This window comes from Struthio camelus, chromosome 19 (assembly GCF_040807025.1).
Source record: "Struthio camelus isolate bStrCam1 chromosome 19, bStrCam1.hap1, whole genome shotgun sequence".
NCBI lineage: Eukaryota > Metazoa > Chordata > Aves > Struthioniformes > Struthionidae > Struthio > Struthio camelus.
This window is the reverse complement of record NC_090960.1, coordinates 10,732,835-10,748,779: the sequence shown is the minus strand read 5'-3', so window position 1 is coordinate 10,748,779 and position 15,945 is coordinate 10,732,835. Positions and strand designations below refer to the sequence as shown.

At 36.8% G+C, this 15,945-nt stretch overlaps 1 protein-coding gene across 6 annotated transcripts in view; it reads left to right on the top strand.

Moving 5' to 3' along the window:
• Positions 1–15,945, top strand: part of TBCD (tubulin folding cofactor D) — a 131,972-nt gene that overhangs the window by 81,365 nt on the left and 34,662 nt on the right. For 3 of the 6 annotated variants that reach the window (XR_011135445.1, XM_068913429.1, XM_068913426.1), the window contains 6 exons: positions 1,035–1,095; positions 2,570–2,592; positions 8,926–8,957; positions 11,129–11,191; positions 11,637–11,713; positions 14,143–14,224. Coding sequence is in view for 5 of the 6 variants with exons in the window: in XM_068913429.1 (XP_068769530.1) it covers positions 1,035–1,095; positions 2,570–2,592; positions 8,926–8,957; positions 11,129–11,191; positions 11,637–11,713; positions 14,143–14,224 (338 nt within the window). In the remaining variant the exon portion in view is untranslated. Of the gene's footprint in view, positions 1–1,034; positions 1,122–2,569; positions 2,593–8,925; positions 8,958–11,128; positions 11,192–11,636; positions 11,714–14,142; positions 14,225–15,945 lie in introns of all 6 variants that reach the window. The other 3 variants (XM_068913428.1, XM_068913427.1, XM_068913425.1) reach the window with 1 other exon arrangement.

Below are 15,945 nucleotides of genomic sequence, written 5' to 3'. Positions count from 1 at the left end.
TTCCAATTAAAGAAATGAATTGTTTACCTCTTGCTCCTTGTGAGTGGTCCTTACATCTGTGAAAAATGGTTGAAAATTGTATTACAAAATTAGATTTTGGAGATAAGTAGTTAGATAAGTAGTAGACTATCATACTAGTTTGACATGCATAGGGATGAATAGCTCTGTAGGGGCAAGGCAGTGGAGAGTAAGATCCTGGAGTGCAATAAATACTGAAAATAAACATAGTTCTGCAGATTTCATATATATATTTACATACATATGTATACACACACACACTAAACAAATATATTTTAAAAATCAGGCTTAGCTGGGTCATTTTTCTTCTAAAGCTTGGAAGACTACTCCCTGAGTAGCCTTTTTTTTGTTTTACTTTGGAGAATGTTCTAATGCAGTGGTACGAAAAAATCTGAAATGGTCACATCTAATTTAATTTTGTCGTTTCTTGTGCAAGCTAAATATACAGAGGTGAATTCAAGTAATAGATATCAAATGTGCATACTGATTTTTATGTCTTTCATTATCACAGATAGGAAGTGTATTTGCCAGCAGTGTCTATCAATAGAATTTGTTTTAATATTAGAGTTCTTTATTCAAGCAAGTAATATCTTTTGTGCTTATGAGCTAAGTTGAAAAATTGGAGGAAGAGGATGCTTTTTCAGTACTAGGAAATGCTACTTGAAATTGAGGGAAAAACACAGAAATATTGGAGTTGAAAAATATAAATGAACTGAGAAGGGTTATTGGTGTATTATTGCTTGTAATTTTATTTAGAAAGGAAAGATGGACAATAATCTTTTTTTATAGTCCTTTAAGACCGAGTTTGCTAGATGCTGTGGAAAGAACTTGTGTTGGTATTGTATTTCCTGGAATTTTTAAAATTAAATATTGCATATTTCTGTTGATAATAATCTGGATTCACATGGCTGTTTTTCTGTTTGAAAGTACAATAAAGTCATGGAGGAAAAATTATTTGTCAGAATTGTAGAAAATCATTAGGAAATTGCTCTTACAAATGTTGTATACCTTTTCAGATCTATTACACATTATTTCAGTGACAAATCACTGGAGGGACTTAAGCAAATCCATCAAGAGGTTTGTATCGACTATAAATATATCATGTAACCTGGTATGCTGTATTATTCTTTAAACAAGTGTTTAAAATTAGTAGAGTTGTTGCTTTCCACCCTCCTCCTTTCCCCCGCCCCAAAAAGTAGACAATTTTGCAGATATGGATTTGGTCACACGCTGCAGCAGAATGTCTGTCTGATAGATGTCCTTGACCATGGGTCTTACCCCACTCTAGGTTTGTGTTTGCTCCTTTTCTGTTCTGTCAACTTCTTAGCTAAGGCCCTTTCTCTGATGTTGTCAGTTACGCTTCTCCTGAAGGCCTGTGTGGATTTTTTTGTTGTTGTTTTTCCCTTCTTGTCCTTCCTTTCTGCACCTATGTAAGCATGTATTGGCCTTGGAGATAGATATGCGCCTATTATCTTAAGGTGACCAGGCTCAAGAGAGAGCTCCTACTGAGTCCTTTCACCCTCTGTCCTTTCTATTCTTTTTTACTTTTTTTTAGTGCAATCTTGTTGCTGAGTCATTGCATCCATAATTTACCTGTCCCCAGAGCTTTAATTTCATACTCTCTGTTTCAATTAATGTCGTGTCGTTTTCTCTAGGCAGGACAAATGGAGTCTTGTCTTGCTCCTAGCGATTTTAAATGCTTCTACAGAGATAATTTTGCCTGGCTTGTCACTCTGATCAAATCATCCTACGCTTTATTTATCTATTTATTTTCTTTTTCTTCTGGCTCCTATTTCGTCACCATATCAAATAGGCATTACTTCCGTGTTGAGGCTCCTACTCATTTTCTGTAGTACCTGTGGTCCCTCAATCCCAAAAGTTTGATTAGCAATATCTATACTGTTACAGTGACTCTAATTTCTTATGATCCCATCTAGTTTTTGCTGTTGTCTCTTCTTACAATTAATTTGCAAAGTTTTGAGTTAAACTCTTTTTTTAAAAAAAATCTTTTTGCAGTATTCACTACAGTGAAGTTCTATAATCTGTGATGTATACAATAACGTTAACAATGAGATAGTATTTTTCAGTCACATTTGAACTTTTTTGAAGTTTTTTCTGTTTAATCTGCAGCTAACAATGTTATTTTCAGTTTTCAATTAATACAGTGTATTATCTTTTAAAGAGGGTCAACAAGGAAAGCAAATGTATTTTAAAAAGCAGAACTAGCTTCTAGTGTACATGCAGGAACAGCTAGGCTTTGAAATAAAAATGAGTGCCTTCTGAATGTGTTTTACTGATTTACTTTGAACATAAAATTCAAATGGGTCTTTAGAGTTTTTACATCTTATTGGCAGTAATTGATTCACAGAACAGTGTACTTTTTTTTTTTTTTTAAGTTTTCTCCTTTGAGAAATTTTACTATTTTTAAAATAATCCTATTTGTTGCATAGCACACAGTATATAAACATTGCATGTGAGGAGGAAAATGAAAATACTTTTTTGAAAAAACTTGATTAATTTTAGGTTTTTTGGTTTTGTTTTGCTTTTACAGCTTTGCAGTCGTCAGTTGTACAGGTAAGGAGATGGACTCAAAAGTTACTTTGCATAATGAAAGTATCACGTAGAAATAACGAAAACGGTAGCATCTGGGGATTTTTTTTGGCCTGTACAAATTAGTTAAACCTACCCTAGACTGTCGTCTCTCACAGTTCATCAGAGTGGAAGCACGTGCATTCCTTTGGCTTTGTCCATCTAGTGCAGAAACTGATGTTGTCTTCAGCAGCAGCCGTTGTGGTGTTTAGAGAGTGGGACTTAGAGGCATGTTAGATTAATAAGAAAGTGGTAAGTACAGGTCCCAAGATTGTGAAGGAGACAGTTAAAGAAAGGAGAGAATGTGAAATAGAGTATGCTCACTAATCCACAACTTGAGTAATGTGCAATGGATTTCTTTCCCATTATTCACTCGTACTGTAGTAGTTGTATGGTTCAGGTTGGTCTATAGAATTGACCTGTAACTAATAAGTTAATGTGTCCAAAAATTGAGAGAAAAGAAAAAAAAGGAAATGAAAAGAAAGAAAGAAAAAGAGCTTCTAGCTAAGTTATGTACTTGCTTTCTTCATCCTTTGTAATGATTAGGCCAGAAGTATTACAAGTAGTTCAGTATGGTTTTTCAATTCTTCGGCCAAAGAAAATGTAAATGAGTTTTTCCTGAGTTGTTATTCATTTCCTATTTATTGAAGCTTCCAGGAAGTAAAAGGAGCTTACCTTAAGTAACTGTTAAGTAAATACGAATTAACACTGGTATGTAACTTCAGGGTTTATTCCCAAACTTAAGGAAATCAAAGCATAATCAGTGACTTGTATTCCTAGATGACTATGTAAGTGTACGAGTATTTTTGACTCTAGCTGACAAACTCCTAGAGCTTTTGAGTAGTTATCTAGTTGACTTCTTTGCACATCCTGTATCTGAAAGCAGTACAGTCTTAAGTAGTTTTTTGTGTAGTTATTCATTGTACTTGAATTTTTTATGTGAGTTCTTGTGTCCTGAAACCTTCTGAAAAAATTGTAACCTTTACTTTTTAAGGGTTGTACCTACAGATGTGGAACTGTGATTTGAAAGTTAGCTTCCACTGGTATTTAGTTTTAATGCTGATACTGTATATTAGTGTCTTTGTGGGTGGTTGTCTTGGCTCCCATAAATTCTTTAATGTCAGGGTGGAGCTTGGGTGTAATTTATTTTTGTCATAATGTGCACTTCTTGCACTTAATGGTATTTATAAGATGCCTACAGGAATATTTTCATCCTAGATAAGACTTCTAATTCAACTCCAAGCAAAACTGATTCACTGGTGTTTACTCTAATACTTAGGCTGAGACAGAGATGTCTACTATAATCCATATTTTAAAATATTGGTATGCGTAAAATATTGGTATGCATAGAATATTTTAAAGTTGGACAAGAAAAATAAACTAGGTTATAAAAACAAGCCTGCAATTTGAGTATTGCTGGGCAAGCACTTAGTGAAACAAGCCAAACGTGTTTCGTGATGAGTAATTATTGCACATAATATTCCAAAGATTTCCATTTGAGAAATTGCTACCGGGAATTTTCAGTGCAACGTCTTATAGAAGTGTTGAAAACCTGTATGTTCTATTTGTGTGTCTAAGCTACTGAGATAAAAAGGCTTCTGGCCACATATCTGAAAGGTTTATTAGATGTTTTGCTTTCACTTGTGACAATAAAATAGCTATCTTTCTCTAGACCAAACGGATCTTAATATGTTGATCAAGCTCTTTTCATAAAGTGCTTCACCTCTAGAAAGGGAAGTGGAAGTAAAGTATAAAAATTCTGAGACTTTTAGAAGTTGTAATTTATAAATTTTAAGCTGTAAAATGGTCTGTGAACGTCTCAGTTACGAAACTCTTAGGATTCCTTTAAATACATAAGTACATAAAATCCAAAGAGAAAAGCCATAATGCTTTAATGGAGACCTTCATTTAACTATCTTGCTTTGTGTGGCAGCTTCTGTAAATCTATCTTTCACCTTATTTTGAGTGATGGATGTGAAGTATCCTTCAGGCAGTATGCAGTCCAAGTGTTGAGTTACAGTCTCTCGGTTTTAAGTGTATTTCCAGCAGTCAAATTTGTCTATGCTAATCGTAGAAACTCCTGTCCTCTACTGTATTAACACTTCTAAAAAATGTTGGTAGCTTTCTGTCTTCCTGTATAAGCGTTTTTCCGGGTTTACCATAGTGTGCTGAAAAAGGAGAATGCAGGTCCAGGCACATCCAGTATGTACTTCCTTCCATTAGTTCCATTAGTTCTGCTTCTGACACGTTTGATGACTAGTTTGTCTTGAGGAGCTGGTTTGTTGAACCATTTGCATGTGCACTTGTAGCTGCATATTGTAATGTGGGCCTCAGTTTCTATATTAAATGGCCACTAATTATAATAAGTCAGTAAAGCCATGCCACTTAAGCAGAGTATTTGTCCATTGTGCCTTGTGTAGAATTTTACAGAATTATAAAAATTGAGCTATTTTGTATTTGCTCTAAAACAAATCAGGTCAGCCTGATTTATATTGTGCTTCCACTGAAGCAGTGCTGTTAGTATATCTTTCTTTTGTCCCAGTTCTTAATAGTAGTTCTGTTAACGTTCTTTAAAATGCATCATTTGATAGAAGATTCTTAAGAGAATATTCAGCTGAATAGATATTCAAAACTTTGTTTCTCCTTTCTTGTAGTCCTGAATCTGATAATATAAGTCTTAATATGTGGAATAGGCTAATGAAGTTCTTTAGGGTTGGATATGAAGGCACTGCAGATAGAAATGCTGGGTTTTTTCCATGTAGTTGCATTGCACTTCTGTGTTTCAGCAAATACTCTGTTTATTGGGCCTTCAGGCTTCGCATCAGAGCTTAACGTGAGAGGATGCACAGTGTTTGTTGGCAACTCCCACACCTGATGATTCAGTTGGTGCAATGTGCTGCATGCTGAGTTTTGCTCTGATCTCATTCTCGTAATGTATGGAGAGACTGGCCCCGTGTTTTTACGTGGTCAGCTATGTGAGGAGCAATTTTAGATTTGTAGTGGAGTAGCTAATTTAAGTTGGACTGTCATCTTCCAAGTTTCAACTTTTCCAAAAGAGTAAGGCAGCCCGTAGGTATCAACAGGTACTAGGCGAAGGATAAGGTTCTCTCATTTCAAAGACCTTTAAGGTTGCAACAAATCTTGATGGTTTCAGGGCAAATGTGTTTCTCGGTAGTCCTCTGTGTAAAAGAATTTTTTTTAGGCATATAAACTTGGTCAGAGAGTGATTCTAGCCTTGCAACCAAGTCCATCTTTACAGTTCTTCCAAGTGTAAATTATTATTTGCATCTAGTAACACTGGTGATCCATGCTGAAATATGTTCTAAAGAGTTTGTTCTAAATGACATGCAGCTATCTATCTATCTATCTATCTATCTTTCTTTCTTTCTTTCTTTCAACTGACATTTGGATTGTGGTGCTGTATTTTATACTCAGGGCAGCTTTAAAAGTCTGAACAGAGTAATGAAATCTTTTGGAATGGAGAAGGAAGGCCATTTATAAAGAGAGTACTATGAAACATTTACTACTGTTTTGTGGATGAGCCATTGCTCAGCTTTGTGGCAAAATAATGCTTTGTAGTATGAAAGTACCTTGAACTCTTATATGAACTGAAAACAGTATTGTAGTTGGTTCTAATTCAGGCCTACATAATTTCAAAATGGATGCTGATTTTCTTAGGTCTGCAGCCATATTCTGATTGTATTTTCCACAAATAAGATGTAACTCATCCTAAGAAGTTACTAAGAGAGAAGCTTTGCTGGGAAAGTGCACATGGGGAGGAAAGCTAGGAGCTACTGGAACCTGGGCACTGCATCAGTCAACTTACAGATTAGTAATTAAGCCTCGAAATAGGTACATCTGAGAGTGTGATGTAACTTGTGGATATGTCTTTGGAAGAAAAAAGAGAATTCCGACTGTACAGCAGAATTCAAAATCTCTGCATTAGGTAGATCCGTATCTTTTTAATTTAGAGAAATACAGCAGAGGGAGATAAAGTTGATAGGAAATGAGCATCGTGTTTGACAAACGCAACACTGACCAAGGAAAGATCTAGAGCTGTGATACAATTCTCAGTTCTTACAACTGAAATATGTACGCGCTGCGGAAAGGGAAAAAAAATTGAGCTATATCGACAGACATACTGTGATGTCTAGGCAAGAAATAACTTGAAAAGTTTTGTAGAGTAAGACCACACAGTATTGTAGTGCCTTCAAAAAGAGGCTTGATTGTACTTTTTGCGTTATGTGGAAACCTTACTATGCAAATCACTGTCCCCAATCTTCATTCTTCCACAGGGACAACAGTCTTGAGAGCAGCTCTAAACTCTGAAATTAATTTGAGTTGATGTAATGCCAAAGGAAGGGATAGCTGTCAAGTTATTAACCTAAGAGTATAAGTGGCCTGACTTCCTTATTGGCAGTGTGAAGCAGTGGAGAAGAGAAGCCTTTATGACTCAGTTCTCGCTTTGTAGTTTGAACAGAAGTCCGTATCTGAATCCTTGCATCAGCAGAGTCTGTTGCGCACCAGACAAATTCGCAGGATCATTATTTTATACTCCTTTGCAGTAAGACAACAGACAAAAGGCAAGAAATGGGTGAGGACAAAATGAAGGGAAAGCAAAGTTGGAAGAGGAAGCAAGCCTTGCCCCATCATTTGTCTGTTTTTGCCACTGTCTCGACTCCTTGCATCACTTCTTTGTTTTCTCATTTAAATGTTGTAGAAGCTGGAGAGCAGACAACCTGGCAGGAAGGTGGGGCAGATAATACAAAGAGCTTATCAGCACGGGGATGTGGAATCTGCACTTGCTTCCTATGATGATAAACTGAGACTGTCGATTATTGCGTAGAGCTTAATATAGTGATTGTCGAAAGCTGAAGTTTCCCAATTAAAGGAGCTGCTGATCCATGGCTAATGAGAATATTGTGGAGTTGGCACCTCTGTATTAACTGGAAAACCAATGAAAACGTTGAGCAGCCAAAAACTTAATGTGTGTAAGAGGATGCACCTTCTTGTATGAAATGGAAAAACTTGTTTAAAATGTTTCGGTGTTTGAAGCTCATATAAAAGGATAAATTGGAGAACAAAGTTCTAAGAGTTGTGAGGGCTGCTAACTTCGCCTTGTGAGCGCAGCTACTAATTTGATTGTGGGGAAGGAGGGAAGAAAAGGTTTAAAAAAACCCCAAGCAAATTAACAAAAACGCCTTTGTTGTTCCTCCCCCTTGCTGGGAGTTTCTGCCAGAGCCTGGCCATACAAACAGGTGATTAAGGGTTTGGCGCACCTCGGGGAGGAAACATTCCAGCTGAAGTGAAGGGAGATGGGAGTAAGGAGCTGAGGGAGGAAATATCCAAAGGGTCAAAGGTTCAAAAATGGAAAAATTACGCCACAGAAGGTGACACTGAGCAGAACACCCCAAGCAATGGTCAGTGCGCCCTGGGGATATCCACGGCGTCATGGGCATTGCTCGGTGGTGCAAGGAGATGTCTCTCTGCCCAGAGACATGAGAGGAGAAGGAACGGAAACAGGCCCTGTAATTTCCAGGATGCCTCTCCCTGCTTCCTGTCCAGCTCAAGCTTCTTCCTCCTAGAGCTGTCCATGGCCAGATCAGTGTTCAGAGAGGATTCTGGGCTGGAGCTGTTGAGATCATTCCTATGTAACACACATTCGTCTCAGGAGGATCTTTACCATCCTAGGCCGTTTGTTTCTGTCCCCTTTCTGATGTGTTGGCTGTTTTCACCCCCTTCCTTGTTGTGCCCATGAGTGCCAAATAACCTGTCGGGTGGCTTTAAGAAGAGAGGAGAAAGTAAAAGGAGAAGGTTGAGGAACTTTGCCAGAGACGTAAACCAGTGCTCGTTTTGTTTCTATGTAATGTCCCAAACACAAAGTTTTTTTTTTTGTTTGTTTTAAAAAACATTGCATGTAATTGCTCTTCAGTTGTGAAGGTCGGAAGCTCGTAGAGGTTGTATGACTGAAAAGTCCTGTGGCAAGCTCCACAGATCTGGGATGCTTTTAGAGCAAATGAAAAGAAGAATGGACTTGATGGTCTTTTATTTTTCCACATAAATATTAGAAAGATTGGGTCTGCGTTCTTTGGATAAGGAAAGTTAAATAATCAGAAAGGTTTTTGTATCCATCATGCTGAAGCAGTTGATTTAAGAAGAAGTATTTTAGAGTTGGTCAAATACAAAACTGAAGGCATTGATTGTCTTTTGTGGTCTGCTTTAATTTCAAAATGTTTGGGAGTCTTTTTTCCTGGTAGGCAATCCACTCGGGTTGCATGTGGTAGCTAATTCTCTGAAAGCTCTGTTTCTGCTTTTCAGGGGTTTAGGTGGAGAACTAATGAGACCAGCCGGTGAGTATCACAACTGTGGTGTGAAAGCAACAAATCTGCAGTAATGAATTACTTCTGTTTACTTTTTTTCAATTTGTTTTGAATACATTGTATTGGATGCATCAATAGAGTGCAGTAATTAAAAGAATACAAAATTTGAAAACGAGAAACACTAGGATGTTTGTTTGCCAGCTCAGTTGCAATCTACCCAGTTTGTGTTAGAGCTTGCAGATAGTTCTTGCTTTTTGTCATGCGTTCTTTCCTTCAGTTGGTGCTCAGAATGAGCTTTCTTCTGGGTTGAATTGACCTTCTTTGTAGATTTGCTCTGGTTCCTCTCCAGAAGAGATTCAGTCTGTCCACTAAGACAAACATCATCGTGTAACTAATGATTTTGTCATAATACATACGTGCACAAAGTTGAAGAACTAAGGCTGTATAAATAGCAGTAAGCGTTTGTGGAGGGGGTTACGTGAAAAAAAGGGTGATGGGTTGTTCACCTGGATTTGGGAGATCGTTGCATGCAGAAGCACTATAAAAAGGAAGGGCATCACAAGGAGAAGTATGTAGCCTGGCTAGATAAGGAAATGATGCCAACTTTAGCTTCCTGCTCGCGGGCTGAGTAAAGGAAGTGTTGGGCAGGGAATGGAAGAGATGCTAGATACTGACTTTGCAGATGTGAAGCAAGTCATCCAAACTTAATGGGTAAAGGAATTTCAGTACGAAGATGGAAAGGGGATCAGATGACAGGTGGGAGCAGGCAAGGGGGCATCTGCCATCTGTGAATGAGTTTACAGACATGTGAAATAGGAATGTAGGCTGCAATAATAGGCAACTGCAACTACGTGCTACTATATGTTTTAGCTGTTAAGCAGCTGAATGTTTCATAGTATTGGAGGAGTAAAAATGACAGTACTTTGGCATGATATAGATGTGTAGGTGGAGTAAGAGAAGAACTGAGTATGTTCCACAGATTGCATGCATGTCTAATGAAGACGATGTTCTCAACCACAACAGAGCATAAAAGAAGGATAAAGAGCTAAGGAGGAGACCTAAGAAACTTGGTTTTAGGCACGTTATACTTAACCGTCTGCGAAGAAATATTAGAACAAAGAGTCTGGCATACAATATTGCACAGAGAGTTGGAGCACAGGGAGCCTAATTGTGTGACATTACCCTAGTGAGGACTGGATTCAAGAGTAGATTTGGAGGCCAGTAAGTTGATTGTAAATGAAGAAGAAAAGGAACTGTGTACAGAGCCTGGAGTAAGATTCAGAGATTAGGTTGTGGGAGGAGAGGAAAACAGAAAGGTGGCATTGTGGAGTAACTTACTCTGTCCTCTGCCTCCTCCCCACCAAGCCTCCTTCCCCAAACAGCAAAGCCGTCAAATAATGAGTATGGATGTATTTTGATCTGTGTTTTGTTTGAACTGATCATCAGTAGGTGAAAGAAAGCGTATTTGCTTCATGCTAAGTTTTCATTTGATTAATGCATTCAATCTATTGTATAGGGAAAGTTTGCAGTGTTTATTATGTTAATATCTATTCCCCAAAACAGCCTTGAAACGCTAAAAAAAAATGTTGTTCTGAAAATGTTTCTATAAGCTTAGAAATAATTTATAAATGTATAGGTTTAAAATAATAAAGACTTAATAATTAAAATGACATTTTCACATATTCTGAGTATCAGATGAAGTAAAGCTGTATCCACTTATATAGCTCCTAGCTCTGTGCGGTGAACAGATGCCACTCCTTGAAGGTCCAAGAAATGCTGATAAGAAGTAGGAAAACCTTCCAAATATTACAGTAGGTTTTTAGTGACTGTAGTATTGACAGCTGTAGTATCATAGACTGTAAACCACAGTCTTTACAGACTAGCATAGGGAACAGAAGGATGACCAATGCATGCACCTTAAATGTCTGGGAGGAAAAAATACCACGACGCAATGGATTTGCACGAATGATCGAATGATGGGACTACTTCATGCCAGAGAACAGCTGGGTAGCTTTTTTGGATATAAGAATTACAAGTGTAGTTGTGTGTTAATTTCTTCTTTCACATAATTTGGATTTCTATTTGCAACTTTTTTTCAATGTAAAATTAATGCTAATATAATTTGGGATGACTGTCTTCAAAATTGGCTGCAACTTATCATTTTCTGTATTTGTCCAGTTACCAAATTTATTTTCTTACAGTCTGCGCTTTAATTGAAAAGTTGTCACTATCAAAAATGCCATTTAGAGGGGATCCAGTAATCGGTATGTGATATTTTAAATAACCTTCCATTATCTTAATAGTTGTTCGTTAAGATAAAATATTAACAGATTATGTTTTTCAAAGAAACAGTAAAGATGAACAAGGTTGGGTAGCCTGACCGCTGTCAAAAAGATGCACAAATACTGCAGCAGATGGTAATGTTGTTTGAAGATTTGTTTTGTAGCAGTTTATTAAATTACTGGATTTTTTTTTTTCCCTGTGAAGTTTTGAACATTGTCAGAATCAGTGTTTTAGGCAGGGTACTGTGTAAATAGAAGCATAATAGCTACGCTGGTTGAGATTCATGACTTTGTTTGTTTATTTTGAGGGAAAAAAAGGAAATAGTTATATATGTGTTATTGCTTGTCATTGTAAAATAAAAGAGAGAATGTCGAAGCTTAGAAAGTATAAGAACAGTAAAGCCAAGCGTATTCTTTACGATTTCAGGTGGCTGGCAGTGGCTAATAAATGACAGTCTAAGAAGTCTCCCTCTCATTTCAAGCAATGTGCGACAGCATATAAAGGTACAGTAGCTCTTCTTTCTACATGTAATCGTATTAAATACAGAATTAGAAATATTTTTGGTTTCTATTGGTGTTTTTTTTTTTCCCATGGAGTCTGATCAATTCTTGAATGTTCGTTTCTTAGACTGGTAAAAAGGGTTTTTCCCTTTCCACCGTCCCTTTCCCCGTTCCCCACCTTTAATTCTCCAAATTCAAAAGGACCTTTCTGTTTAATACTTAAACATTTGATATCATCAAGGTAATTCTCGTGTTTGTATTAGGACGCAGTAAACTGATGGTCGCTGGCTTTGACAAGGGACTGGCAGTGGTAACTGCCGATGGTTGCTTCGAGCTGAAAGCCGCTCGCTCTCTGCCAAGTGGTTACATTGATATGATGTTTTTCTTCTGTGTTGGTCTGTACTTTTGGCTTGCCTGATGTATTACTGCAATTCTTACAATTGTTATGATTGTTAAGTAACTATTCTTAAGTAAGTTTTTATATAATTAGCAGGATTTTAACTCTTTGCCTTCCTTTCTCAAAAAAAGGACCACGGATTGTGCCTGTTTTAGTCTCCCCTTTTTAATATTAAGGAAGTCTAGTGTAATACTGTATATGTATCTGTAATATGTTGATTGGGTATGTTTGAGTGGTTTCAGAGCATTTTTGTGAGAAGAATTAAAAAAAAACCTCTGGATGATGCCAGAGTGAGAAAATCGGTGCGAATCAACCAGCGTTACTGATGACCGTATGCTTAAATATCTTTCCATTGACATATGTGGTAAATGCTTAATCCTTCTACTGTGATCTCAAGCTACTCTAATTTGGAACATTAAATCCATTTATGGATAGTTTCCGCGTTATTTATGTGCATGGTCTCTACACCTCCCGTTATATGCCTTAATTTTCCTGAGTAATATCATGTAAGTGTGACTCTGCACTCTTCAAGGCTATCCCAAATTAGAAAGACGATTTTTGTCTGCCCTGTTACAGCTTCTAGCCATCACAGAGAAAATTTGAATGTAATACGCTATATTCATTTTGTTTGTTTCTTAGCGTAAAATAAAAAGCCATTGTAAGTGTCTGGTAGCTCGTCTTTTAAAACTTTTCTCTGGAGTCAGAGAAGACTAGAATGTATCCAAATTACTGAGGAGCATTTAAAAGTGGAAATTTGAATTCTTGGAGTTATCCATCGTTATTAGAGATTTATCCAAAGAGTTTGTATGTCTGATAACTGGAACTTCTAAACCTAGCTTAAGAAAATTAATTACAGACTTTAGAGAACTTTGACCTGTTCGGTTAATGTTAATTAACATCAAGCAAGGTATGTTTAGTACGTGTCAATTCTCACTTGATTCATATCTATTTTAGAGAGATATAATTTTAAAGGCGGCGCTTGAGGCATTGAAAAGTCACCTTTTTTTCCCCGACGTAACGTAACTCTCTTCCTAGAACGTAACTTCATGCGTTTAAGGTGAAAGCCATTCTCTTTAGCGAGGCATCTACAGTGATAATTCCATACATTTTGCTGCTGTAATGCCTGCGGTACTTAGAATGGTATTTAAACGAATACTAGTTTTCTTTCAAGTCCCTGATTTTGCATAGAGAACAAGCCTGAGGATCCCTTCAGGGTAGAATTAGGAGACTGTCCTAGACTCCTGTGCTTTCAGCTAAGATTTCTTGTACCCTGAGAACATGAGTATTAAAAAGTGTCATTGTTACCAGTGTGCAGCGAACAGTGTAAAGTTTTCTTTTTGTGTGCTCTCAAGCTTATTATAGGTTGGGTCAACATTTTATTATCAGCTGAAAAGTATAATTCAACTATGCATTTTATCAGAAAACTTGTTATATGCTTCCCGAAACAGATTTTATTAGTTTTATGTTCTATATTGGTGACAGAAACCAATCTAAAGATTAGGAGGTTCTGGAATGTTGCACAGCCTTTGATCCCTTTCTAAACTGATTCGGACAACAGTACTATGGTGCTGGATATTTTGTTTTTTTGTTTATAACCTTCAGTCCAAGTATTTCTTCTGTGTTTGCTTTACATAGCTCTCCGGAAAAACAGAGTTTGTTTCTTATCAGATATCTGGCATCAGTATATTAAAGACAAAATAACGACGTCTGTATTTCATAATACTATGTCATCCTGGACATCTTTCAACTGTACTGAAAATACAGCTGATAATATTTAAAACATTACTAATAACTTAATTTAGCTTGTTTGTACTTTTTAAAGAATAAACATAGAATCTGTTTTGTTCTTATGTAGATTTCCTGCTCAACCTTTCTTAAATCAGTATTAGGAAAAAATTGCTGAAGGGAATGATTTAAAAAAAAAAAAAAACTCTTTTTTTCCTTAACCTTTTTGTTGTTCCCAACTCTGAGCACAGTTGCCGTAAAGTATGACCTTAGAAAATATATCAAGTTCACAGTTTTGCCTTTCTTTCAGGAATCTGCAGTCTCCGCACTGGCTGCTCTGTGCAATGAATATTACGTCAATGAACAGGGAGAAGCTGATCCAGCTCTACAAGGTAATGATTCATGTTTGAATCATGGGCTGGACCTAACTTGCACTTTGGAGGAATGGGATAGAACGGAGGTGGGGAGAAACGCAGACATCGCTGTACCTTTAATGGACTTTAAAACGCTTCAGAAAAAAGTGTTAAAACCAATTGAAAGTCTAGGAAATGTCTCGGATCTATTTATTTTAGACTGGAGGTGAATACAAGGTAACGGTATAAATCTGTTAGAAAAAACAGTGCTTTTCTATTCCCTACTGTAAAACAAAGAAACAAAACAAATGTTTTGGTGGTAAATTCTAAATTTTAATGAAGTGAGAGACTTTCACATGATATTTCAATAGACTGTAGATGCGTATGCCAGAGACCATGGTTGACTTCAAGAAGAAGAATAGGTGAGGGATAACAAAAGAAAGATAGCAAAGGTACACAGAGTTCTTGTGAATGTAGATATGAATATTCATCATTTGGGATTTAGATCAGTGTAATGGGAGTAGACTTAAGCTTCTGTCAGGGGCAGATGAATTAACATCTGTTTTATACTGGCTTTCTTGTACCTTCCTTTCTTTCAAGTATCAAATTGTATAGTGTCCCTCAGAGACTGATTACTGGATTATGCAGATTAGATATTTCAAGGTGAATAACATTTATGTTCTTGTATTTAACTAAGACAGTGAAATTACATGCCCTTTACAAAATAATGATGTATTTTCCTGTATTTTGCCATTCCTAAATCATGTATGTAATGGCGTACTTTATAATTTATTTCCATTATGGTAGTTCCCAGAGTGAACTAGATACCTACCGTATATCCAGTAATATGCAGTCCCTGCCCCCAAGAAATTATGGCTGATGCATAGAGGCAGCCTGTCTTGATTTTTAAGTCTTTTACATACTGCTGGACATCTTTATTTTTGTTCAAAAAAAAAAGAGGGGGGGGGAAGCCCTTCCCTTCATACAGATTATTATTGTGTGCCTAATTTTCTCATGGGCGGCACGGGAACGGGTGAAATGATATTAAGGCAAACAAAAAAAAAAACCATTTGCCTCTGTTGTTCTTTTTTGGTTTTGATAGCTTTCGTCTACTGTTCTTTCCCTATGTGTTGATTAATATTGTAGACACTTCATAGGCTACGTTGTTTTATGAAGCTCAGGACTTTTAAGAAAATAGACACATTTGCATTACCCCAGGTAGCGTGATTAGTAAGCGGTTATCATTAGAGTTGCTTGTTTGCTAGCTGTCACATCTTAATTTTCTGTCATGTTGCTGAAATTCCAATCTTAAATTTACATCAGTTATGGAAACACTGCAGCAATCTTACTGTCTAGGAACATTGCACTGTCTGAGCAAGCATTGCATCTTCCTATGGCCTCAAGACTCTATCTTACGCTCCAGTGGTTTGGAAGATTTTAAATAATAGATGTGCCTGCGTGAAGGTATTGCTAACCTCTGGACAGAGAACTAGTTCCCTGATGTCTGAGGAACTAGTTGAGGCCTGTTGATTGCATAGGGATCAAAAAAAAATGTCATGAGTTATGATTAAAGTGTAGTTTCTTATGGTAACTGGTCTTTCTTCCTCTAGCAAATATTGCTTAAGCATGTAAATCTTAGATGACAGTAAGCAATGGCACAATTATGTAATCTTCAGTGTCTGATTCCTTTGTTCCTTTTAAGGATTAAAAAGTGCATATTCAGTAAAGTGAATTATTGAGATAACCTTTTTCTTTTTTGC